This window comes from Misgurnus anguillicaudatus, chromosome 23 (genome assembly GCF_027580225.2).
Source record: "Misgurnus anguillicaudatus chromosome 23, ASM2758022v2, whole genome shotgun sequence".
NCBI classification, from domain to species: Eukaryota; Metazoa; Chordata; class Actinopteri; order Cypriniformes; family Cobitidae; genus Misgurnus; species Misgurnus anguillicaudatus.
Genome location: NC_073359.2, coordinates 9,695,835 through 9,721,241, shown reverse-complemented (window position 1 = coordinate 9,721,241; position 25,407 = coordinate 9,695,835). Strand labels below are relative to the sequence as shown.

The following is a 25,407-nucleotide window of genomic DNA, read 5'->3' as shown; positions in this document are numbered from 1 at the left end:
CCCTTTGGTGCCTTATGGAAATGCATTCGCTTCTTACAAAAACAGCTTTTAGATGAAGCAGCAGTCGCAACACTTTTATTCAGTTACAGAATATTATAAGTTAATTACTTTACATACCGCTTCTTGAAATTTTATTGAGATTAATGAATTTTTTTTGTAATATATTATAATAGAAAACAATGTATTTGCATTGATATATGGAAATAAATGATCGTATTTTTTACTACAATATACAGTAAAAAATCTGCAAAGCTGGAAAAAAGCTTAAGCAAATTTGTTATGCAAGTCATTTTAAGTTTTTGACTGTTTAAAAAACAACTTGAAATTGTTTAACTTTATTTGTAAAGTTACATGAAAACATATGTTAAAATGACTTCCTTGAAAATTTGTTAATCTGGGGGAAAAAATTCAAGGCCCTGGGAAGTTTTTAGAAATATACATACATGGATACAGGTCATTGAAATGGCTTGAATCTATTTTATGCAAAAAGGTTTTTGGAAAAAAAATAATCCATATCATTCCCTGTGTAGTGTAGGATAATATCATAAAAAATTCTAGACTTTTTAAGCACACATGCTAAACTGTTTGCTTTAAATGCTTATATCTTCTGTATGCGAATGTTGATTCATACCAAAATGCTTTTTTTGCATAGTTGTGTTTGACACATGAAAACATCTCAGGTTATGTATGTAACTGTTGTTCCCTAAGAAGAGAACGAGACGCTGCGTCTACCTTGCCATACTTCCTGTGTCCCTGTAACGCCGTCTTTGGCAATATTTCAGATAGCGATATACTTCCTGGCTCCCGCATCACCCTGTCTTTGTCGTTAAGCCTCAACATTGGTTGAATTTGATATACACATTCAGACACAATTACCCTTGGAGGCGTCCACAAAATTGTCACTGCAGTGACGCAGAGCGAGTTCACTGGAAAGGGAACTGTAACAATGCATCTTAAAAGGTATCACGATGTAACCTTGCTCTCACTTGAAATGTGTCCCCACATTTAGTCCTTGAATTTGAGGGTATTGGACCTGGAAAGTCCTTGAAAGGTCCATGAATTTGAAGTTATCTAACGTGTGGGAACCCTGATATATGCATTTGTTTAAAGGGGTTTAAGTGGTGATTGTTGTTAAGAGTTTAAAGCAGTTCGATTTGAAAAGCTCAGATGCAAAACCCTTAAGTGCGCTGACATGTTTTCTTGTAAATTAGCATTTTTATCAGACTCTTAATGGATTCTGCCTACTGGTATTTCTGTATGGCCTGAGGGCCGGGATTAAGCAGATTTTAAGAAAAAGTATTTGATAAGTGTATAATATCATATGTGCCGAATGCATTCGTTTAAAGGAATAGTCTACTCATTTTCAATATTAAAATATGTTATTACCTTAACTAAGAATTGTTGATGCATCTGTGTGCGTGCACGTAAGCGCTGGAGCGCGCCGCGCCACTTCGATAGCATTTAGCTAAGCCCCATTCATTCAATGGTACCAATCAGAGATAAAGTTAGAAGTGACCAAACACATCAACGTTTTTCCTATTTAAGACGAGTAGTTATACGAGCAAGTTTGGTGGTACAAAATAAAACGTAGTGCTTTTCTAAGCAGATTTAAAGAGGAACTATATTTTATGGCGTAAAAGCACTTTTGGTAATAGCACTTTTGGTAATAATGCATACATTGGCGGGGCAATAAAGCTAAAATGTCTTTTATTCTAAAGTTTTTAAAAACAAAGAACTGCCACACTGGCTAGCTAACATTTCCTTTTTTTTCTCTTCAGCCAGAGTACTCATTTTTACACGTTTTTAAGGACAAGGCTTTTCACGTCAGGTGCCGTTGAAGATAAACATATTTGTACTAAATGCTGCACAAAATGCTTTCACTAGCCACGTGGTATTTCCGCAACTTACTGCGTACCATGTGAAACGGTCTTTAATGACGGCAGACGCTTTGAAGCGTAGTTTAGACATGGTTTTAGTGACTCTTTTGACCCAATTTGACCCCATTTTAATGTCACCCGGCTTCTAGTTTAACCTTAACAACCATGCTTTGCATAAAACAAGCAGCACTCTAAAAATATAGTTGTTTAAAATTAATTGCAACTAGTAAAATATTTAAATGAATGAAATGCATATTCATAAGGCTGAGCTTTCAGCACTCGCAAAGTTTTTTGTGTGATTTTTACTTTTTATTTTTTTGTAATAGCTATGCCACATTGTTACAAATCTTAAAGGAACAGTATGTAGGATTGTGGCCCAAACTGGTTTTGCAATCACAAAACTTGTGGCTAAAACTGGTACTGCAATCACACAACTGGTGGCCAATACACAAAATGACAACATAAACATCAGCTGAGGGCTGCAACTCCACTTTTTGAATGACAATATCCTGGCCGGACTGCGGTTGTCAGTGATATAAGTATTTGAAATGAAAATGATTTCTTAATGTCTAGTGATATATCAGGGCCATTTTATGATTATTTGATATAAATTTCTTACATACTGTTCCTTTAATGGTGAAGTTTTTCAAAGAGTTTATTTAACAGATAATTGATGAACAGTAGTTTATAAACAGCATTATTATCTAAATAATCTACAGGCTACACCCTAAATCTTCAAACTTGTTTCCTTCATTGTGACTTACGTTCATAGACTCACAGAGAGTTTATTTCCACAGTGTCTAAAATAAATGTGCAAATGTCCTTTTTAATTCCTGACTGTCTCATCATTAACTCTGTTCTCCTCAAAGACTCCAATGATCAGATGGCCCAAGCTTTGCTTTCACGGTAAAAAAAAAGGTTGTTCATTTCTTATAATCATGGCCACTACTTTACTGTATTCAGAAGCTCAAAGCAAGCTTTGATGTTTGCTTCATACCACGCTCCGCTGTTGGCCTTCTTCCTCACCCTTCATCCGCGCTCGGATTCGCCCACATCTGATTCCGGTCTATGTGAACACCTGTGAGCAAAGGCTAATTTAAGTCCAAAGCCAGTTAACATCTTCACTACTTGATCCACTTTAAAATCTCACTTTCTTGTTTTATCTTTTCTTTATCCATAACTGAACAGGAAACTGTAGGGAAACGTAGATATTAGGGGTGTAACGGTTCGTGTATTCGAACCGGACCGTTTCGGTTCAGGGCTTTCGGCACGGTGCGCACGTGCACCGAAAGCATTTTGTGTGCGCCTGTGCGGAACATAATACGTGCGTTTCCGCACGAACATATTAAGTGGCGGAAGTCTCCGTGTTCAGCGCAAGTCTTCTGTCAAACATATAACATAATTCGGCCCGCTGAAAGATTTTTATTTACTTAGTTGTATATCCGTTTGATTATTGATGTAAACGTTTACGTGTCGTATCTAAAAGCGCATGTTAAACGCGTGTCAACGCGCTGCTTTGTTCTTTCAAAAGTCCGGGAGAGGATGCACGTCTTTCGTTGCTACGCATTCATGAGACGCGCTTTCTGTGACAGCAAGAATAAGGAATGCGTGATCAGATTTTTCATCTGCACCTCACGTCAATCATATCATTGTCACAATGCGATCAGCTGGTCGGGACAGAGAAGAGCTGTAACCCGGGGTTACTCAGCTGTCACTCAGCTGCGGAGGGGTTCGTAAGTAAAGTCACAGCTTACATTGATGACACAAGCAAAGATTAGGAGAAACGTGCAAAAGATCAAAGATGGCTAGGTATGCAGCTCACTAATCTCAAAATGAGTGTATACTAAGTATATCATCATGTTGCTTGCTATGCAGTTACACAGAGCAGTAATATTATTTTTATACAGAGATGGTACATAGCCAATTCAATACTGTGAGTTAAACAATCCAAAATAAATCAAAACAGAAAATTTTTAGTGGCAAAAATGTAGGCTAATAGTTCATAAATGTATTCAGGAATTGAATTTGTTAGTTCAAGGTTTTAGTAGAAAAAGTTTAAGAGAAGGTTAAGATAAGAGTTACCTTCTGTTATAAAATAATGTAAAAAATAACTTTGCAGTAGTATTTTATTTATTATTTTTTCATTTTATATATATTTTATCTGTTATACTTTAATAAAGTGTTTAAAAAAGTGTAAACAAATTGTAAAAAAAAGTTTAAAGTAATAAACAACCTGCAGTTTAATGTTTGCATTTCTCCCTTACTGTACCGAAAATGAACCGAACCGTGGCTTCAAAACCGGGGTTCGCACCGAACCGTGATTTTTGCGTACGGTTACACCCCTAGTAGATATCAAGCAGAAATAGAGCATTCATGCTCCCCTTTCATGTGAAATAGACCTGTTGTGTTAGCTCGGCCATGGTAGTGCTATGTGATATTTTCACCAAAATCATGTGATTTCCTTATATCGTCGCTGCCCGATGAAACTCACGTATGTCCAAAATGGTTGCTTTTCAGGAAGTGGAAAAAACACCGTATTTCAAAAGCAGTTGAATGTAGCGTTGTCATACCTGGTACGACATCTTTACATGTAACCATATTCTTGCCAGTGTAATGATATAAAAAAGAAAAATCTCAAAATCGGCAAAATGGACATACGTGGTTTTCATCAGTGGCCGCCGGTGACGACTTTTTTCGAGGGCGCTCGATGCGAAGTTCATCACATGTATGTAGCCCGTCATGTGTGTGTGGTTCATAATTTCAAATGTGTTCTGCGCGTCGAGTGATCCTATGTGCATCACGTGTCTTGTCAAAATAAGTGCCTGCTGCAGACGTGTCTAAAGGGTTTATGATAAAAGAGACGCTAATAAGTTATTATTATGGGATAAAAAAACAAAAATCCTGAAATCATTACAATCCCTAGAATTATTATTGCTATTACTACCATTTTTGTACATACTATTACATAATATAATAATAATAATAATAATAATAATAATAATAATAATAAATTACTATTATTGTTATTACTATTATTATTATTATTAACACAAATATGTATTATTATCTGTTTAATTTATTATCATTATTGTTGTTGTTATTATTGTTATTGTTATTGTTATTGTTATTGTTATTATTATTATTATTATTATTATTATTATTATTATTATTATTATTATACAAGTATGTATTATTATCTGTTTATATTATTATTATTATTATTATTATTATTATTATTATTATTATTATTAATAAATATAATAATAATAATAATAATAATAATAATAATAATAATAATAATTATTATTATTATTATTATTATTATTATTATTATTATTATTGTTATTATTATTATTATTATTATTATTATTACACAAATATGTATTATTATCAGTTTAATTTATTATTTTATTATTATTATTATTAAACAAATATGTATTATTATCTGGTTTTATTATTATTATTATTACTATTACTATTATTAGTATTATTATTATTATTATTATTATTATTAAATATATTATTATTATTATTATTATTATTATTATTATTATACAAATGTATTATTATCAGTTTAATTTATTATTATTATTATTATTATTACACAAATATATATTATTGTCAGTTTAATTTAATATTATTTATTATTATTATTATTATTATTATTATTATTATTATTATTATTCGCTTATTATCATTGCTCAGAACAAAACCATCGTCACAATTGTTGTGTCTGTTTTGTTTTTGTTGTTTTGCTGCTTAACTAACTGTTGTATGTTTTGCACTTATAATAAAAAAGACCCTTGCGTTTGCCAGATACTCGCATAATCTCATGTGTAATCAAAGGTTACTGTTAATGGAGTGTCTTGCATGTATTTTGTGAACATGAGCGTTTCTTTTATCATAATCGGTTTTGACGCGTTTGCAGCAGGCACTTATTTTGACAAAACACGTGATGCATATGGTTCACATGACGCAACAAACACATATTTTGAATTTGCGCCCCTTGGATGAGCAGTCACAACAAGCCGCCACTGTTTTGTAATGAATTTAATGCACTTTTCTTTGCTCATTAAGTTTCCTGATCCCAAACTGGTTCATGATTGTTTTTTGTCTTGGTTGGACAAATATTAAAACATTTAATAATAAGAATCCTTATTTTTTATTATTTTTTTACTAAAATTTCTTTGTAGAATTAAACATTTTGAATTTACTTTGCTGTGATGTATGTTTTAAAATCACTTCAGCCTTCGGAGCATTGATTTGGTTACTTGATGCATATCTAAATTACCAATAATTTACGCATAACAAAGCTGCATTATTGACTTAAGATGGACACCTTGCATATACTCAAGTGTAAAAAATGCTGGAGTTAATCAATAAGATTAAACCCCAGCGTTGTATTTTATTGAGCAAAAGTTCATACTTAGAAAATAAGTAAAAAAAACATCATTTTAGCCTTAGTTTATAGAAAAGTAGTTAGGAAATGACGAAACAGATGAGATCAGGAAACGCTGCAAGCCAGATCAGGAAACGTTGCATCTAAATGGCCAATTCCTGTTTTTATTTCCCTTAATGCAGCAGGTAAAGAAACGTTTTTGCTGTATGTATCGTACATGCACAACTTTGCAGCAAGACTATTTGTTAGTCAGCTCCCAGGCCTCTATTTCAAGTAGGTTGCCTACTGTCATCATCGCACGTAATGGCCCTTTTGTCATGCGAAGCTATGTATAGCCGCTTTAGTTGTTGCCGCGGCCCCTTTTCAGTATGTTAATTTTACAAGGCACGCAGCTGGAGTACCACGTGTTACTCGCAGACGCCGTAAATAGCCGGTGGAAAAAGCGCAGATGAATGTTTCTCTAGACAGTTGGGTGTCGATGATGGAGAAGGAGTGTGTTTTGGGTGCGTGTGTGTTTGGTGTATACACTCATCTCGGTGTTTAGTCTGGAAAAGATGCGGCTTTTGTAATCTCTACCCTTTTAGTTTAGATGCTGGTGTGCTGATATCATGTGGCATCTTTAATCGATTCTGTTAATGAGGGTGTTGGTTAAGTCGTGATGGAAAGCGTCATTGCCCTTAAGTCAATTTGACACTGCATAGGTCAGTTGCTGCCAGCCAGTGTTTGAAAGTGAAAATAATTGTCAATGAGGGCAACCCGTCCCATATTGCCACTGGTAAATGTGACCTTTAATAATGTAAGTTAAATAATGCTATGTTTTAACTTTTAATCGACTTTCCATGTCGGCCGATGTCATCAAGCTTTCATTTTTCACCCACTTCAGATATGAGATGTTGTATAGAAGCTATGAGTGAGAATCTGTAGAGTATTATATTGATATCTATGTCATGTTTCCTGTAGCTGAACTGGTGAAGCACTGCATTAGCAGTGATGGGTTTGATTACCAAGGAACACATGTACTGATAAAACATGTATACCTTGAATGCACGCAAGTCGCTTTGGATAAAATTGTCAGTATTTCAGTGTTGTCAGGTTTTCAATACTTTGTTTGATCTCCTCTTACACTTTTTTTTCTTGTTGGATTTCATGTTTGGCTCTTTAAAGGTGCCAAAGAATGCATTGATACAATATGGAAATTGTTTTCTGACACCTAGAAGGTATATGACTTTATTAAGTGCAAAAATGATTCAGAGATTGTTTTACATATCCTATTACCTCATTTGAAAGGGTCAAGAATAATAATGTGGGGCTCTGCTCTGATTGGCTGTTTATCAGAGCGGCTCATTTCTGTAGCTCTGTGTGTGTGTGAAGCTGCTGACTCTTTGATCGCCCCCTGGTGGCTGGTTGCAGTACAAGTCATAAACCCGTTCTCTCCATGCAAACAAACATGACTCGTGTCAAAACAAAAAAAATTACACTTCGATAAAATTTTCCAAAAGATGGTATTGATCTCTTAAGGTAGTTGTTATTACGCTGATATATGTTAAATTGTTCATTTTAGTGATAAATTTCATTTAAGCTAGTAATTTGATGCTACAGAAACAGGGGCGTGTTGTTATATTGACATTTGTGATTAACAGCTACTCTATGTAGAGTGTCGGAGCTTCGAGGGAAGATTGAACTATTAATTTTTGATTTCTGTGTTTTAACACTGACAAAAAAAGTTTTTTTTAACTTACCTTGTTTTAGCAAGTTGAATTGGGCGTGCGAGCATTTGGATGGATGTTTAAAGGACAAGTTCGGTATTTTACACTTAAAGCCACTTAAAGTTTCCAAACGCCTCACAACCGTATATTCTTCCGCTGAGAGCTTGAATAATAGACACTTCAGCCCAGTTGGTGGCGATAATCCGCCTTTGGCAATTGCAAGAATACAAACAAAGTTCCCGGCGCTGAGTAATACCGCACAGCACATCTAATACAAGTCATGGGAGTTGGACAAAAACTACTATAAAACCTGTTGGAAAGCATCTTTTGCAGCGATTTTTGTGTGAGCCTATAACTGACCACTCGGTGAGTTTCACATCTTTGTAAACGAAAGTTTAATGCATTTTAGGAAGGATTGTTCCAGTGCACCTATATAGCCATTATAGAGGTGGGAGGTGATACAAGAAACACCGAAAATTCTCGGGCCAGCATCATATGTTCAAATTTCAGTCAAAACCGTTCTATTTCATCATAAACAATCTGAAAACAGGGCTTTAAGTGTAAAATACCAATTTTGTCCTTTAAAACCGTGGCTCCGCATATGTAAGTGCCATCGTCGTATTTTATGTTAATTTCATTACAATGAAAGAAAGAGGGATCGCGCCGTCCATCTTTTTACAGTCTTTAGTGTAAACAGACCTTATATGTTTCAGCCTGTATCAGATATTGGAAATGGACGTGTTAAGTTTGTGTTTTTTCAGTATGGACCTGCAAATGTAACTGTTACGTCAATAGTAGGGCTGTAACGATAAATCGTGCGTCCCATTAAAAATTGATTCTAAATCGCAAGGTCGCGATTCTGTTTCATGCACAGCTTGTGCGTGTACTACGACATTCGTTCAGTAGGAAGTCCTTATCAATCTAAAATCATTATGATTCGGAGTCGTTTATAAGATACATTTAAAAAAGCTAAAATCGTTAAACAAAATCATTTAAAATATTATTTATTATCATTTAAATACATGAAACTATTTGAAAAACAGCGATATAAATATTCCTCTAGACATTTCCTGGAACAGCGTTTGTAATGCTACTACTTCTGTGGCACAAAGGGAGTTTCTGCACAAGAGCGCCTCCTGACTTTGGGATGTGCCTGGTTTTACAATCTAATTCATTAAAATTAATTCATTGAGAAAACGCACATTTGCACGATTAATCGTTACAGCCCTAGTCAATAGTGGAACCTAAGTCTAAACGTTAGCATATAGCATTAACTAGCATATAGCGCTAACTCAGCCGTCAATACTTAGTCGGTGTTATGTTGATGTCTTTTTGCATTCACAAGGTTTGCATAAGAATGAGGAAAAAATTATGTTTGAGGCTAACAATATGTACAGAACTCTTTTATTCATCTATGCCTTGATAAATACAGTTTTACACTCTATGGCACCTTTAATATATCACAATAAGTAAAATATGGCAACTTCCATATTATGTTAACTATAAAGCTTGATAGTGGCCATCCCTGCGTTTGTTTCTGTAAATAGCCATACATATCCACTTTGATTTATTACTCGGATTCACGCAATCGTGTAAACAATCCTCTTTTAAAAGTAACACAGAGAAGACAGTTTTGTTAGTACAGTGTCAGCATGAGCATTCGCAAATCTACCGAGCACTGACTGCTGTCTCATGTTGTTAATTAGCACAGTGAATTATTCACCTCTGCCTCAGTCGTCATTACGAAATCTCGTAAAGAAAGAAGAACGTACGAATCTTTATGAAGGCTGAATGAGGGCAGCGTGTGTTTCATTGATATAAAATCTCATAATTACATACTCGTAGAGGTACTGTGTTAATAGTTAATTCCCGAGGGGTAATGCATCAGAATAATCCTTCAAACAGACACGAATTCAACTAAACTGCAAAAATGGCAAACAAAAACAAATCTTCAGCGAGCAACTGCCTCACACAAATCTTAGACTCAGGGTTGGTGTTTAATTAGTATTATTAACCTTCCCCAAACCGAGATGGTTTTATTTTGCCATGGTGACAGCTCCGGCACCATTTCTCCGTTCACCGGCATGAGGTATTTTAATTGGCTCGAGGCTCTGCGATCCACTCAGCCCTGACAACGCGAGGAGACGGACGTGCACCGTGGTGAGCGACATGTAAATGGCCTTTCTATGAAAGGAGTGTTTTTTTAACCCTCGCTTATATTCTTTCAGTACATCGAGGAAACGGCGAGCTTCCCTGAGCGGTGCGCCGCAGTGATGTGACAACTGAGCTATCATTAAAAATTTTGATGGCTGCCGCACGCACAGGCCCATCTCCCGGCTTGATGTAAAGAAAAGCATGCGGCCGTCTTTTGTAGTTGCTTTCTGTCACCAATGTGAGCTGAGGTCTAATTTATTCTTTCTTATCGTTGTCTCTGCGACAACACACCTCTACTGTATTTCACACGTGCGGACGTCTGCATGTTAATTTCTCTGTGGGTTAGTAAAATCTATGAATAGACCAGGCGCTCTATGAACAGAAGGGTTTAATGGAATTTTTGGTTTCAAGGTTAAAGTCTAATAATTTAATTATGAGATTAGGAGCATCAAAGTTGATTGATTTCAATCTTTGACATGATATTACTCAGCTAATATTAAAGATATCAAGGTTATATTTTCATAGAATGATCTTTACATGATCTAGGATGATTTTATGTATAAAACAATTAATCACAAAAAAATTACTACAGCTGGGTTTTTATAGACTGGGTCACATATTATGTTTCAGTAGTCTTGTAGTAGATGTCCTGTCAATCTCATGCTTAACTCTTTCCCCGCCATTGACGAGATATCTCGTCAATTAAGAGAAAACGCTTCCCCGCCAATGACGAGATTTTCCGTCTTTCCGCAATACCGCTTTTATCCACCAGGTGGCGCACTTCCGCAACTTATACAACCCGGAAGTATTGCCCTCTGACAAGCTGCTGCATGTCCGTGTCTGTTTAAAGATCGCTCTGAGTGGGATCTCTATGAAAAGTCCGTCACAAAAATGGAATTATCTCTGCTTTTTGCTCAAAATGTGGTGTTTTTGCAGAAACCTACCCATATTCAAAAGCTGATTACAAAAGAACTACTCAAGGTAGGATGAAACGGTTTTTTTTTGTTTGAAAGCAGAGGGTCTGTTCTTTCATTTGGTATATTGTATGTTTATATATCTGAAGAAGAACATTTTCTGGAAGGCATTAAACTTTCGTGAAAATCATGAAAAACGCTGGCGCTGGCTGGCAACTTTTTTAAAAAATGCTGGCGGTGAAAGAGTTAAAGGACTAGTCCATTTTCTTAAAAAATTTAAAAAATCCAGATAATTTACTCAACACCATGTCAGTCAAAATGTTGATGTTTTTCTTTGTTCAGTCGAGAAGAAATTATGTTTTTTAACATTCCAGGGTTTTTCTCATTTTAATGGACTTTAATGGACCCCAACACCTAACAGTTTTAATGCAGTTTAAAATTGCAGTTTCAAAGGTCTCTAAACGATCCCAAATGAGGCATAAGGGTCTTATCTAGCGAAACGATTGTCATTTTTGGCAAGAAAAATAAAAAATATGCACTTTTAATCCACAACTTCTCTTCTTCCTCTGGCTGTGTGACACGCCAGCGCAACCTTTTTGCGTAATGATGTCACGTGTTACATATATGAAACGCACATTTGCTGACCATTTTAAACAATAAACTGACACAAAGACATTCATTACAACAACATCGGAACGGTCATCTTTCTCCACACTTGTAAACACTGGGGTGTAGTTTCGCATATGCCATCCGTGACCTCTTGACGTGATGACGTATTACGTGAGGTCGCGCTGGCGCGTCACAGGACCAGAGAAAGACGAGAAGTTGTGGTTCAAAAATGCATATTTTAATTTTTATTGCCAAAAATGACAATCGTTTCGCTAGATAAGACCATTATACCTCATTTGGGATCGTTTAGAGTACTTTAAAACTGCAATTTTAAACTGCTTTAAATCTGTTACGTGTTGGGGTCCATTAAAGTGAGAAAAATCCTGGAATGTTTTCCTCAAAATAACATAATTTCTTCTCGACTAAACAAAGAAAGACATCAACATTTTGGATGACATGGTGGTGAGTAAATTACCTGGATTTTTTTAAGTGCAACTAAACCCCTGTTCAGATCTGACTCCACCCACTGGCAATATTTGAAAAATGAAGAAAAGTGGGCAGACCCCAACGGAGATAGAGGGGACGAACTGAGCTTGTACGAAGGGTGTGGGGAGATCGTAACAAGGGCGTAGTGCTTACGTAGGGTCGTACCACTTGCGTCACGCGGTACCGCAACATTCAATAGGAAAATTCAACTGCAGTAGCCACCGTTCAACCTGAAGAGGGCAGCACTGAGACGTTTTAACACCATATATTGTAGCATTGAAACACTTTATAACCAAATGTCAAAAAAGTTACTCAAATCAATGAACAGCACTAATAAAGCCCCATTCTTACAGATCATTAACTAAAAAAATTTGGTTTAGGGTTTAGTTACTCTTTAAGAAAATGGACTAATCCTTTAATACCATAATCTTGAGTGTACTAAGTATTCGGACAGCATCATATTTGGTTACGCATACAGTAAAATGCTTTGTATCGTTACTACATCAATAACTTCCCCAAAGTTGTTCGGTCACTTCGATTGTATTGTCTAACAAAACGCATAACCCTTTCATCTCACAATCAGGTTTTAACAATAGAATATTCCTATTTAATTTTAAGCTTGTCCAAGACTTTTTGACAGGTCTCATTAACGCGAGGGGTGTCGTGTTCTCAACTATCGGGTTCCTCGGACGAGGTGACGCTGGATGGCCGTTTCCTCGGCAGCGACATGTGAACGTCAGGAGCCTAATTCTATTACCAGATTCACACATTCAGCTTCAGACAAATCCGAAGGCCGAGATTATTAAACGCATGGGAGACGAAGGGGGGAGGATTCTGTATGATACAGGGGTTGGTTGATGTATCTTATTTTGTGTTTGCTTGGCAGGGGTGTACAGGACTGAGCTAAGACATGATGGACGCCCAATCACAAGGTCAACAGCCTCCAATGACAGTATTACAGCCACAGGTATGAATGCCGGTTACTTTTGTCATTTTGCCTCACACATAAACAAAAAACTCGCATATGATTACAGCCTAGCCGAACTTTCTTTGTAATCTTGAATATATATAAAATATATATTTATATTTTAGTCTACAAAGCGATTTTAGTTTTTTTCAGTCTACCGATCCGACTCGCCACCTGCTTGCTTAGCAGCATGTAACGTGATCTCGTCGCCCTCTTCCACATCCACATCTGCCCCTGTCAAGTCTCCCCGTGTCTGTCAATCCACCTGCAGAGAGACAGGCGGCGGTCTGCTCTGGCTGTCTCTCCGCTGTGCCGGGTGAGAGGTGATAATGAGATTCTGCTCTCTGCACAAGCAGCGTTTCCTGCACACAGGAGCCATCATGTGTTTCTCCACCATAATGCCAGAGACAGAGGTGTTGAAAATCTGCTGCTTTTAGCAGTCTTTTGCTCTGTCTCTCTCTCTCTCTCTCTCTCTCTCTCTCTCTCTCCCTCTCTCTCTCGCTTTTTCTCTTTCTTTCTCTTAATCCCCCTTTTGTCATGCTTTATTTTTAAACCTGGACTAACTCGCTATAATCATCTGGGGCCAGTTGTTCAAAAGTAATCCATTTGGATTTTGGCTATCGAATGAGATCAGAATTTAAAAATGGGTTGCTCATAGCAAAAAAAATGGATTCTGAATTTGGATTGGATCACAAAATCTAATCTAAGTTTTGATCTGGATCAAATCGTCACTTTGTGTTGTGTAAAACATTTTAGTAAGATTGGGATTTGTTTCATCACAAAAAGTAGGATTATTCTGATCCCAGCAGAAGGTTGGATTTCAGGAACAAAATTGTAATAAAACTTCTAAAAAGTTTTACTACAACTTTTAGGGGCGGTTTCAGGGTTTCCCGCAGAAAATTTATTAGTTAAGGTGGTAGGGTTGGGCGGGGGGCGGTGCCGGGGACGTGACAATCAAAGGGGCGTTTGTACGCGTTGCACGTGAAAAGAGCTCCGGCTCTTCGATCCAGATTAAACTTTGATCCAGATTAAACTTTTGGCCCCTGACTTTATAATTGGATTTCACATTTATTTGAATAGCGCTTTTCACAGTTTACACTATTGCAAAACAGCTTTACAAAAGGATATAATGTAGAATACACATAAAACACAACAATTCTGAAAATTTCTCTTGGGTCATCTGATGGAGGCAGGATCCAGACTGGAGCTGGCGTAATCCCTAGAAACAGAAAAGCACATAGAGAAAATGAGCGTTGTTGCTGTTCATAGATTTTTAGGTAGAGAATAGTTATTGATGAGTTATTTTAAGCCTTGTGATTGGTTATGGGTTATATTTAATTATACCACAGGGCTGTTGAATGCTTTATTCTGATTGGTTGAAAAATGTTCCATGGGTATGCATTATTTTTCAATATACGCACACATGACCTGTCAAATATCTTAAAATAACCACCAGAGGAATGTCTTAACAATGTCTGTAGTAATATGCAGAATAATTGACTTTGGTCCTTTTTAATTATTTGAAAATAAGGCACACCTGCGATATAACAGCAAGACCTGAATTGGAGTGACGTTACACTGCGGATGTGCATTATGTAAGGAATAATTGATGACGGCTGTTAATTTATTAGAAAATAATGCACACCCAAGGTGGTAATGCAGCACGAGGCGAATCAGGTGTACGTTATTTTCAAATAATTCAAAGGACCAGAGTCAATTATTCTGCTTGTCACGGTTACCACAAACATTGCTCTGGTGGTTATTTTAAGACACTTGACAGGTTAGGTGTGTGGTTTACAGAAAAATAATCAATTCTAGTGGAACAATTCTCAACCAATCAGAATAAAGCATTCAACAGCAATGTGGTATAATTTCAAAGAATTCAAAGGACCAAAGTCAATTATTCCTTACTTACAAGGCTGATCTGTTTATTAGGAATGTGAATTATTCGGAATTTGGATGTCACAAGGATTTTGTTTGCAATTCTCGGTAAAATTTTGTAATCTGAATTCAGTTCTGGTGTTCAGTCATTTATTTAAATTAAATGGAAATTTCCAGGTTTACGATGTGTAAGTGTAACATTGACCGGTTGTATTTTCACAAAGTTTTTGATTTGTTGAATACAGCTGAGTGCTGGGAACTTCAGGTCCGCTGTCATCTTAAAAAAAAAAAAAAGATTTGACGTTAAAGGAATAGTCGTCTCATTTTCAATATTAAAATATGTTATTACCTTGACTAAGAATTGTTGATACATCCCTCTATCATCTGTGTGCGTGCACGTAAGCGCTGGAGCGTGCTGCGACGCTTCGATAGCATTTAGCGTAGCCCCATTCATTCAATGGTACCATTTAGAGATAAAGTTAGAAGTGACCAAACACATCAACGTTTTTCCTATTTAAGACGAGTAGTTATACGAGCAAGTTTGGTGGTACAAAATAAAACGAGCTACATTTTATGGCGTAATAGCACTTTTGGGAGTACTTCGACTCGGCGCAGTTACACTCTCCCTCTCCCATTATGAGAGTGATAAGGGGAGCGGACTTTTCAGGCGAGTCGAAGTACTCCCAAAAGTTCTATTACGCCATAAAATATAGTTCCTCTTTTAAATCCGCTTAGAAAAGCGCTACGTTTTATTTTGTACCACCAAACTTGCTCATATAACTACTCGTCTTAAATAGGAAAAACGTTGATGTGTTTGGTCACTTCTAACTTTATCTCTAAATGGTACCATTGAATGAATGGGGCTAAGCTAAATGCTATCGAAGCGTCGCAGCGCGCTCCAGTGCTTACGTGCACGCACACAGATGATAGAGGGATGTATCAACAATTCTTAGTTAAGGTAATTACATATTTTAATATTGAAAATGAGTAGACTATTCCTTTAACACTCAAGGTATTTTTGTAGCAGTAAAATTCACCATGAAAACTAAAGAGAATGACTTTTACAAGGCTGAAGGATTATTCTCAAGTTTCCAAGTTTAACTCTTATTCCCTCCAGTAAAAAAATACAGAAATGCTTAAATCCTGAATTGTGTATGCAATCACGCATACAAGTTTTCCCGTCGATACCATAACTTTACGTCTCTGCGGTTTGATGGATATGCATAGAAGATACGGGATAAGTTGGTAAGACTTGCATATTTGATGGCGCATTTGCTCTCTGAGCGAGTGGGAGGGCAAGATCTTCAGATCCGGTTTTAATCGCCACGGCGGATTTTTCGTCAGAGCAAAATCCCTGTGTAAAGCAAGCCGAGCTTTAAATACTCAAGCAGATGGAAGAGGAGCACGAGTACTAGCAGGGTGAAAAAGGTATAAATATTGCATGGGTTGGGCCTGGAGAGAGAGTTTGATGAAAAGGATGCGAACAGGATCTCCTGCCTTGTTCCTCCCCGCCACGTTGATCCCCCTCCAGCACCCACCAACCAACACCACCAAGCCCGTCTTGCTACTCCACCACGTCTTCAGAGCTTGGGTTGTCCTTTCCCTGGCAGCCGCTGGCAGTGTTGTGCTGTCAGCTCACACCTAGTCTCCACACTGCTGCCACCCCGTCCTCCGTCATTCTCTACCTCCTATCTCACGTTCCTTGTCATGGCGCATTTCTCTTTTACACTTGTGTCACCAGCGGCCAACCCTCCATCCTTTACTGTTGCTCCTGTGATGTGTTGTCCCTTTGAGTTATTACCCAGCATGCTTTACTGCAGCTACCATTCCCTCTGACCTGTCTTTATATCGTGTGCTTATTTTCTAACCGAAGCACATCGAAACAAATTTTTTATTTGAATGCTAAAAGTTGGCAACTTTAGGTATATTTGGTGGCTGCATAAAAAAGCACCTCCACCTGTTTCCCTGCGTGTTATTTTGGTTTTCTCCTTTTGCCAAAACAAGCCCTTGAGCTCTCGCCCCACCCGCAAGCCGTGATATGTACAAACCGCGTCACGCCGTTGTGGAGTGACCCCGGCGGTAGTCGAGATCCTCGGCTTCTGCGGTTCATCTTGTGTCAGCTCGGCGCTCTAAATTGTGTGACAGCGCACAGCCACGGATGAGACAAGCTGTCAGTCAGGGCGCCCCTACTGCCCTTTGAAGGCGAGGCCAGGGGGCAAAAAGGTGCCGCAAATGGCCTGTGAAGTTTACATACACTGCCCACTGCTAAACAGATTACCTCTAATGAAGTGTCTGGAGCTCAGGCCGCATCAGGCCTAATCCTGGCTGGCAGTGCATCCCTTCGGCTGCCAAAAAAGCCGCCACCCTCTGGCCTCATCCCGCCGCTATGCCGTTCGCCCTTGCGTTGGGAGGTGCCCGTCGTTAATCAGGCCGGACAGTGTGCGAGCTGACATGCAAATGTAGGTCATTGCATATGTAAATGTGTGATTAGCGAGCCGCATGCCAGAACACATTAGCTCGACTTTGCTCTCAGCATGCGCTTGTCATGCTGCTTTAGAGGCTCATGCTAACATTTGTCAAGCGACCATGCGGGGAGTGAAAGCAATGCCTTGCCCCTGTGTTGACCATGCATCGCTGACCAAACCCTTATTAATACAACACATACATTCTATATATATAAATATGTATATGTGTGTGTGAGCCCATGTATATAGTGTATGTATATTTATAATCACACATTTCATGGTACTGCTGCAGTTTATCTATGGATTTCTTCTTATGGTATTATTGAAAAAAAATTAAATAACAAATTCTCTATTTGTTACACACTATGTATGTTACTAGTTTTCAGTTTTGTGTTCTTTTTTCATGAAAAGCTAGACAATGCAGCATTGTAAAAAAGCTCTCTTTTAAATAAATGTAACACATTAAGTGTTTCCCACAGGATTTCAAGAGACTGTAGTGTGATGACGTCACGTGTCAATTAGCATATGTGACGTCATAACGTCATGTTTTACTTTGATCTGTCACATTATATTGCATTTTAACACAACTGAATGCTATTTTTAACATTTACGAGAGGGCTGGGCAAAAAAAAATTATTTTTCGATTAAACGTTTTTTCATTCATATATATTTCCGCAAACATTTAATGTAAGATTAACCTTAATCTAATTACTAGTCTTCTTCACTAGATGTCACCCTCTTTTTTACCTTGCGCGATGTTACCAAGGAGTGAGAGGCAAGTCTGTCATTCATTCATTCAGTGCTTAAAATGGCAGTTTCAGGTGACGTTGATGCCACCTTCACATAAAAAGTCAAAAGTATGGAAGCTTTTTAGATTTCACAAGCAAGACTATCTATATTCATTGAGTTGAATCGAGAGTTGAGTATATACCGGCTCGAGAACCGGAACCGAAAATCGAACCGAGAATCGAAGTCGAATCGATTTGATAGCTTACGAATCGAAATGAAACGATCTGGAACATCTGAATCGAAACACAGTCCTATTTACGAGTGATATTTTTATTGTATATCGCGTATAGCGCAGACAATTTGGTGCAAATTTAGCAATATGAGAGAATACGCTGTTGCTGTTACACAGAGTTACGAACAAAATTACAGAACACATGCGCGGGCATACCACATCATAGGTAGAGAGAGAGCTCGCACACAGAGTCACAGCAAGAGAACGGGTATGTGTGGGAAACGCTACTGCTAACCTTTCGTTAAGTCATAATGACCTCGATCAGCCGTCTTCTCTGTCAGAAACATTCGTGATTGTTGTCGTTTACGCGAAAAAGAAAGTACAAGGAGGAACGCGAGTTAAAATACTTTTCACTGTAAATGCGAGAGAGGCGCGCTGCACACAACATGAGAGAGAGGAAAGGGGAGGAAGGCGGGCTGAGTGCTCGCTACAATGAATTAAGCTGTTTTAAATAGTAAAATAAAAATGTACATGGGAATTATGAAAAATGTATTTGTGGCAGCCAGTGTTGATTCTGTGGTGGGCTGCCACAGATGAATCAATGTATGGGAAACACTGAAAAGGCGTCATGAACTGTACATACATTTTTTTAAAAATTAGTAAGTAATAGGCTTTTTTCTACCCTGATTTTGATCCTCTATTTTAACTCTTTACCCGCCATTGACAAGTTAACCCGTTTTTTGGCAATCCGTATTATATTATCCACCAGGTGGCGCTCTTACCCATTTTATAAAACCCGGAAGCAAGTATGTTTTAAAGATCGCTCTGCATCTGATCTCTATCAAAAGTCCTTCACAAAAATGGAATTATCTCAGCTTTTGCTCAAAATTTGCTATTTTTTAAGAAACCTACCTGTATTTAAGAGGTGATGAAAAGAGAACAAATTTTAGGTTGTTTGAAAGCACAGGGTCTGTTCTTTCATTTGATATATTTCATTTAAATTGCACGTTGTAATTATTTTAAAAAGTGTGGATATTCTCCTGCAGAGGCAGTCTTTTGCATTACTATCAGGGGTGTAACGGGTACACAAAATGTATAATTCGGTACGTACCTCAGTTTTTAAAGTCATGATTCCCTTCCCTTCAGTTAGGGGGAACATCAACAGTTTACATACAGTTTACGTTATCTTTAAACCGTTTTTAAAGTAAAACACCTGCTTTGTTTAAAAAAAAAACGAATAATTAAAACATGAGGGAATAATGGATATTTGCATGCAACTTTGCAATGTTTGTCCCGGCTTCAGGGTTTCCTGATTGGTCACTGTACTGGACCTGACATTGATGAGCTGCGCTGCCTGCAAAAGTTGATATTCTTTTCGAAACTTGACACGGCGTCTTAAAACGCAACGCTCGGGCACGAGACGCAGCAGATACAAGATACAAGATATGCGTGTGACGTCCAAAGATGTCTGTCTAGTGTGTGTTTAAATACAAAAGCAATGGAAAAGTAGTGCATTGGAATGAAAAAAAATGCATTCGCTTTTAGCGGCTTTGGCTTTGTTGTCCGCCTTTGCGATATTTAAGTATATTCTAGAGTTGTGCCGATAGACAATAGTATAGTTTATCGATAATGGTCAGATATATGGCTGATAGCGATTAGTTATTATTATTATTTCATCAAAGTTTGACATTAACATGCGCATTGTGTGCTTTTCCTGGCATGAGAAGGTTTGTGTGCTTTACTTGCGCAAGATAGTTTGTAACGTGCGGATTCCTTCTCGCACGCACCTGGACTTGTAATGCGTGAATCTTAGACTCTTGCTCAGACCTGAACGTGTTCGGCACAGATTCCTTTTAGCACCTGAACTTGTAATGCGCATGGCTCTGACATTTTCTTGCACTAGCGAGGTTGTTAGGCGTGCAGGGGTTTAAAACCAGCAAGTGTGTTGTTCCCACTCCCTGGCACAAAGGAAATATCAGCGCCTGGGCTTTATGATGCGCTTGGATTAATGACATCAGTTTTAAGAAGGTTGTGGTCATGACAGTGTTGCCCTTAAGGGGGTCGCACACCGGCCGCGCAGCTCAGCGCCGTTCTAAAAAAATCATATAAATTATTTTCTATGAGTATACGCGCACCCGCGCCGACCAGCTTTGACTCAGGAAGTTGCTCAAATCCCTGTCGCGCCACTCACATACTTTAACATTAAATAACATCATATTTGTCCCAAATCATTAACGATTAACATTGGCTGCTAACGTATATTTTGCATTTTGAAGTAGACGCTATCTGACGAAGCTCGCGCTATTTAATGTGGACTTCCGGTTTACGATACCTTCGAGTTGTCCTAGACGTGACTCGACGCGACGCTGAGCTGCGCGGCCGGTGTGCAATCCCCTTTAGAGTAAATCAGCTTCTTTTTCAGTCCACCAATCAAGTGACTTGTCATAAATGAGTACAATATGAACAAATAAATAAATGAGTAAACTATTGCCCCGCCCCCCGATACTATTCTGTATCGTGATCTCACAGGCTGACGATAGGAGGATCTCAAAATGTGGCATATCACCCAAGACTAGTATGTTCTGCACGTAAATCAAGCCTACTGTTAATGATTGCATTCGGTATGAATATCTTTACCTAATTACTATGACGTCATAGTCACACACTTTTTATAGACCAGTTCAAATGATGTAAACAACGCTGGTCCAAAAACACTTCCTGTTACAGTTTGTGACAGTTATTTTTTTATTTTACATATATTATTATCTTTAAGATGTTTGTTTAACTTCAGTTAATTCAGGTTTATATGTTCTGTTGGTTTATTTTATCCCAACGTTTATCTAGTGTTAAAAAACGGAAACAGGAAGTGCTTCTGGACCAGTGTTGTTTACATCTCTTGAACTGGTCTATATTCTGACCGCGGTTTAAATAAAAACGTTTTTGAAATAAGAAGGAAGTGTGGGTGGTTTTGAAAACTTTTATAGTATAATTACCTCTTTACTGTCAAAAGATCAAGAAAAAATTGGATTCTCAGTTCACAACCCCGTTAATATAAGATGTATTATATTTAAAATATTACAAAACATGGGAAAAAATACACCACACTGATTTTTCCTTTATCCATGTATTTAGATTTAAAACCTGAAATAAAATAACTTGTGAAGGGGTTGCCATTAAAAATTTCTCAAATATTTCTGGAGTTGTTCCTGCTATTGCATTTAGCAAACCAAATGCAAATGTCTTATTTCAGTTTCGTTTTTTTGGATTTGACACAAAGTAGTGTTGCTGGGAAACGTGGCATCTTAGATATTAGGTTTATACAGTATGACTAAATGTAGTCTGATCCAGCTTTCTCTCTTCACTGTTGAGTTCTTCTGCTGCACCAGATGTGTCCCTGGAAGAAGAGGCTGAGAGCGTGTTGTCACATGGAAAAACAAGCTACCTCAGTGTGTTAATTGGATGGGGCAATTCTTTGGCTCACACCTTTTTTTCCTTTAAAGCTGTCAAGTTAGAAAACAATGAAATTCTTAAATTGGTCGCCCTTTGATCCACATCCGCCCCTCCAGCATCTCGCCAAGTTTCTCTGAATTTATTCTGTGTATATCTCAGACAATAATAATAATGTTGATGGATGTGACAGATTGTCCGTACAGTATATTGCAAGAAAGACGCTGATGCACCTCATTCAAATTGAACTGTTTTTAGTTGGTGTGACTATCTTAAAAAATGAACATTTCAAGTTGTTTGGATAAGCTCAAACTTAACTTTATACCAGAATATCAAAAAACATAGTAATAAATTATCATTTTATAAGAACCTGAAGAGTCTTCACTTAGTTATTATGCTATCATATGTAACCGGTATCTAACCTTTCACATGGTACAACAAGGGTGCTATTTTTATATTCATTTTTTTATCTTCAATGTATTTTGCCTTCAAGGATGTCTTATGGCCATCTCCAGGTAGTTCGCCACAAATGATGTTGCATTCCACTATCTGTCACCTTCGGTTGCCAGAGCGTTTTTGGGATTTACACAAGAAAATCCTCTAAAGGTCAACCTGTTAATTTATTTATTTGCTCGCACCATTTCCGTAGGGCTTATTGCGGGTTTTGTTTAGATTTTTAATTTTAGAGCGCAAGTGTCAAGGCGCCACAAGAATTCTTAAGAACCCCCGAGGCACTTTGTCACTAACTGGTGCAGCATAAGTCACTTCAAAAGCAGAAATGTCACGAAGGTCTGATTCATCTAGACAGTATATGGCAAAGACTCATATTGTGCTTGGGATCCAGCATGGATGCTTAATGTTGATTTGTTCTCACACTCTCTTGTCCTGACATATCGCCCTAATGACACCTATCGCAAATGCCCCCGAGAGCTTGGTTCCTTCTGTTGGCACATCAACAAAAACAAACACAATGGCCGATCTGTGGAGACACTTTAAATTTAAGACAAATCAAAAAGCTCAAAACGAATGCGTCTGATGTGCATTTCTTTTTCTTTTTTTCAGAAAATCCAACAGGATGTGGGCTATAATAATTTAGCCAATTTTGCCATTGGAAAGAAGATTGGAAGAGGACAGTTCAGCGAGGTTTATCGTGCCACATATATACAAGATCATACTCCAGTAGCTCTGAAGAAAGTACAGATAAGAAATAATTTCTTAAAGATTTTTTTATAAACAAGTTGAAAGAAAAGATTCACAGAAATTAATCAGATTTCGAATTGTATTGTAATTTAGAGTAAATATGCGACCCTGCCAGTGAAAACCCAGCTAAAGTAATTTTTAGTTTATTGTTTTCTATATAATATCATCCTACATAATGTAAAGAACATTCTGTGAAAAAGTAAACTTACACAGTTAACTAATATTTCATATTTCTTGTAAATTGCGAAAGTTTTAATTACAGTTTACATGTCACTGAATATATAAATATGCTGTTGTTGTTGCATGTACACAGCGTATAACCAGCAGGTTTTAGTGATGCACCGATGTATCGGCCTCCGATATTTATCGGCCGATTTTGTATGAATTTGAAACCATCGGCATATCGGCAATAGCACGAGAAAGGCCGATACCGATTGTTTATTAATTAACCGCATAAAGGCAATGAATTGCATGTCTGTTGTTCAATTAAAATGATTTAATGTTTGGGTGTGCACTAGGGCTGTTCCGAATACCATTTTTTGAGCTTCGAAGCTCTAGTAGAAATCAAATCAAACATTCAAAGCTTCGGAAGGAGGGACTGAACATATTTTTCTCTTTAATAAAGGCAGGAATCTGTGTGCGTATGTAGCGGCGTGCCTGTCACGCGTGCTGCGAGAACAGCATTAGTGAAACAAAACACGAGCAATACTTTTAATAAGGTAGCCTAACATTTTTTCTAACAAACAAACACTCCCGTATCAGAAATTAGAAACATAGTAATTACTGATAACGTAAAGGGTAGGCCATTTAAATAAAACAACGAAAATAAATGAACGAATGAATGAAGTTCAACAAACTGTAATAAAACAGTAGCATACTTTCAAAATCAAGTTTATTTACTAACACTTACACCATCCAATATGTTTTTTCATCAGTAGAACAATATAGAAGATATTTTGCAGAAACCCCAGGCCAGTGCTCCGTCATGCAAGTCAACCGATCCGCCACTTTTAGCATATAACGTTATATCTAATACAAAAGTAATCCCCCATAACTCCGTGTGACATATTGACGTCTTGTGAAGCAAATCAATCAGTTTTTGCAAGAAACTGAACGTTATTTACAACACTATTAGCGTGAATGCCAAAGCAGGAAGCCCGCTTTCCATTTGAGGCGATCTCTTCTTCTACTGGCTGCGTTTGTTGGCTGTTGGCTATGGATGTTGGTCTCTCTGCGCCATCTATAGAGCGGGAGCGTGAAGCGCACTTCCTGCTTGGCAAAAGCTCTGCATGAACGCTGTAAAATATATATATATATATTCGAATCTCAAAACTGAAAATCGAATGTCAACCAACGGAACGAATATTCGAACATTCTGGTCCAGCCCTACTGTGCACTATACTTAAGCACCGACAGAAAACTTTTGTTGAGCTGGCTCAAGTGTCTTAGACAATAAAAGAAACAGACTGCACTTTAGTGGGGCAAGAAGTCCAGCTTTTTTTGAAGTAGCAATATTTATTCTCTGTTTAAAGCAATAGCACTGGCATTATTTATGTTTATTAAAGAAATCCATTATATGTAAAAAAAAAAAAATTGTTAATGTTGTTAATAAAAGAAATGCTGAATAGCAAAAACCACCTTTGAAGGTTGTCATGTTGTCTTATTATATTTGTTTTAGCTTAATTTGTGCCTCTTATTATGTTGGTCAGTTGAATGTTAATTAGATACAATCCATGTTCAGTAAAAAAAATTTGATGCAGAAATAAACTAGCTAATAGACCAACTGTATAGTATTGTATACAAGTGTTTAATATCGGTATCGGCATCGGTATCGGCCAGAAGTTGTCTGTTTAAATCGGTATCGGTATCGGCCCAAAAAAATCCTATCGGTGCATCCCTAGCAGGTTTCCTTAACACGCTGTGTTTCACGTAACTTTAAACAGTGAAACTAGTAGCAGGGGTGCAAACTTGTCACCTTTCGGCGAAATTTGCAGTTTTGAATCCAAAATAGGTAATTCTTCTGATTCGTCTAGATCCGATGAGTTTTTGAAAATGAGGGGGGTCTGCGTCAGGGTTGCAGTGAATGACATTATGAAAATCATTTCCAGCTATTGTGGTAATGATGTCAAATCGATGTCAAATCAGCCTGGAAAAAACAAGCGTGTCGCACCGCGTGCGCTTTGCTTTCATTATGAGCGTGCATACCGCGCCTACATATGAAATAACGAACTTGAGCGCGCAAAAGATGCGAAATGTGAATCGCCCGGAAGAGGAGCGTGCAATAATTATTTGTTTATGTGTACTGAATAATATGAAATACAAATTTCTGTATCATTTAAAA

The 25,407-nt window shown here is 37.5% G+C and overlaps 1 protein-coding gene across 1 annotated transcript in view; it reads left to right on the top strand.

Annotated features, from left to right (window-relative positions):
- Nucleotides 1-25,407, top strand: part of nek7 (NIMA-related kinase 7) — a 94,025-nt gene that overhangs the window by 11,991 nt on the left and 56,627 nt on the right. The window contains exons 2-3 of the mRNA XM_073861613.1: nucleotides 13,032-13,112; nucleotides 22,929-23,069. Of these exons, the coding sequence (XP_073717714.1) occupies nucleotides 13,056-13,112; nucleotides 22,929-23,069 (198 nt within the window). The 5' untranslated portion in view covers nucleotides 13,032-13,055. The remainder of the gene's footprint in view (nucleotides 1-13,031; nucleotides 13,113-22,928; nucleotides 23,070-25,407) is intronic.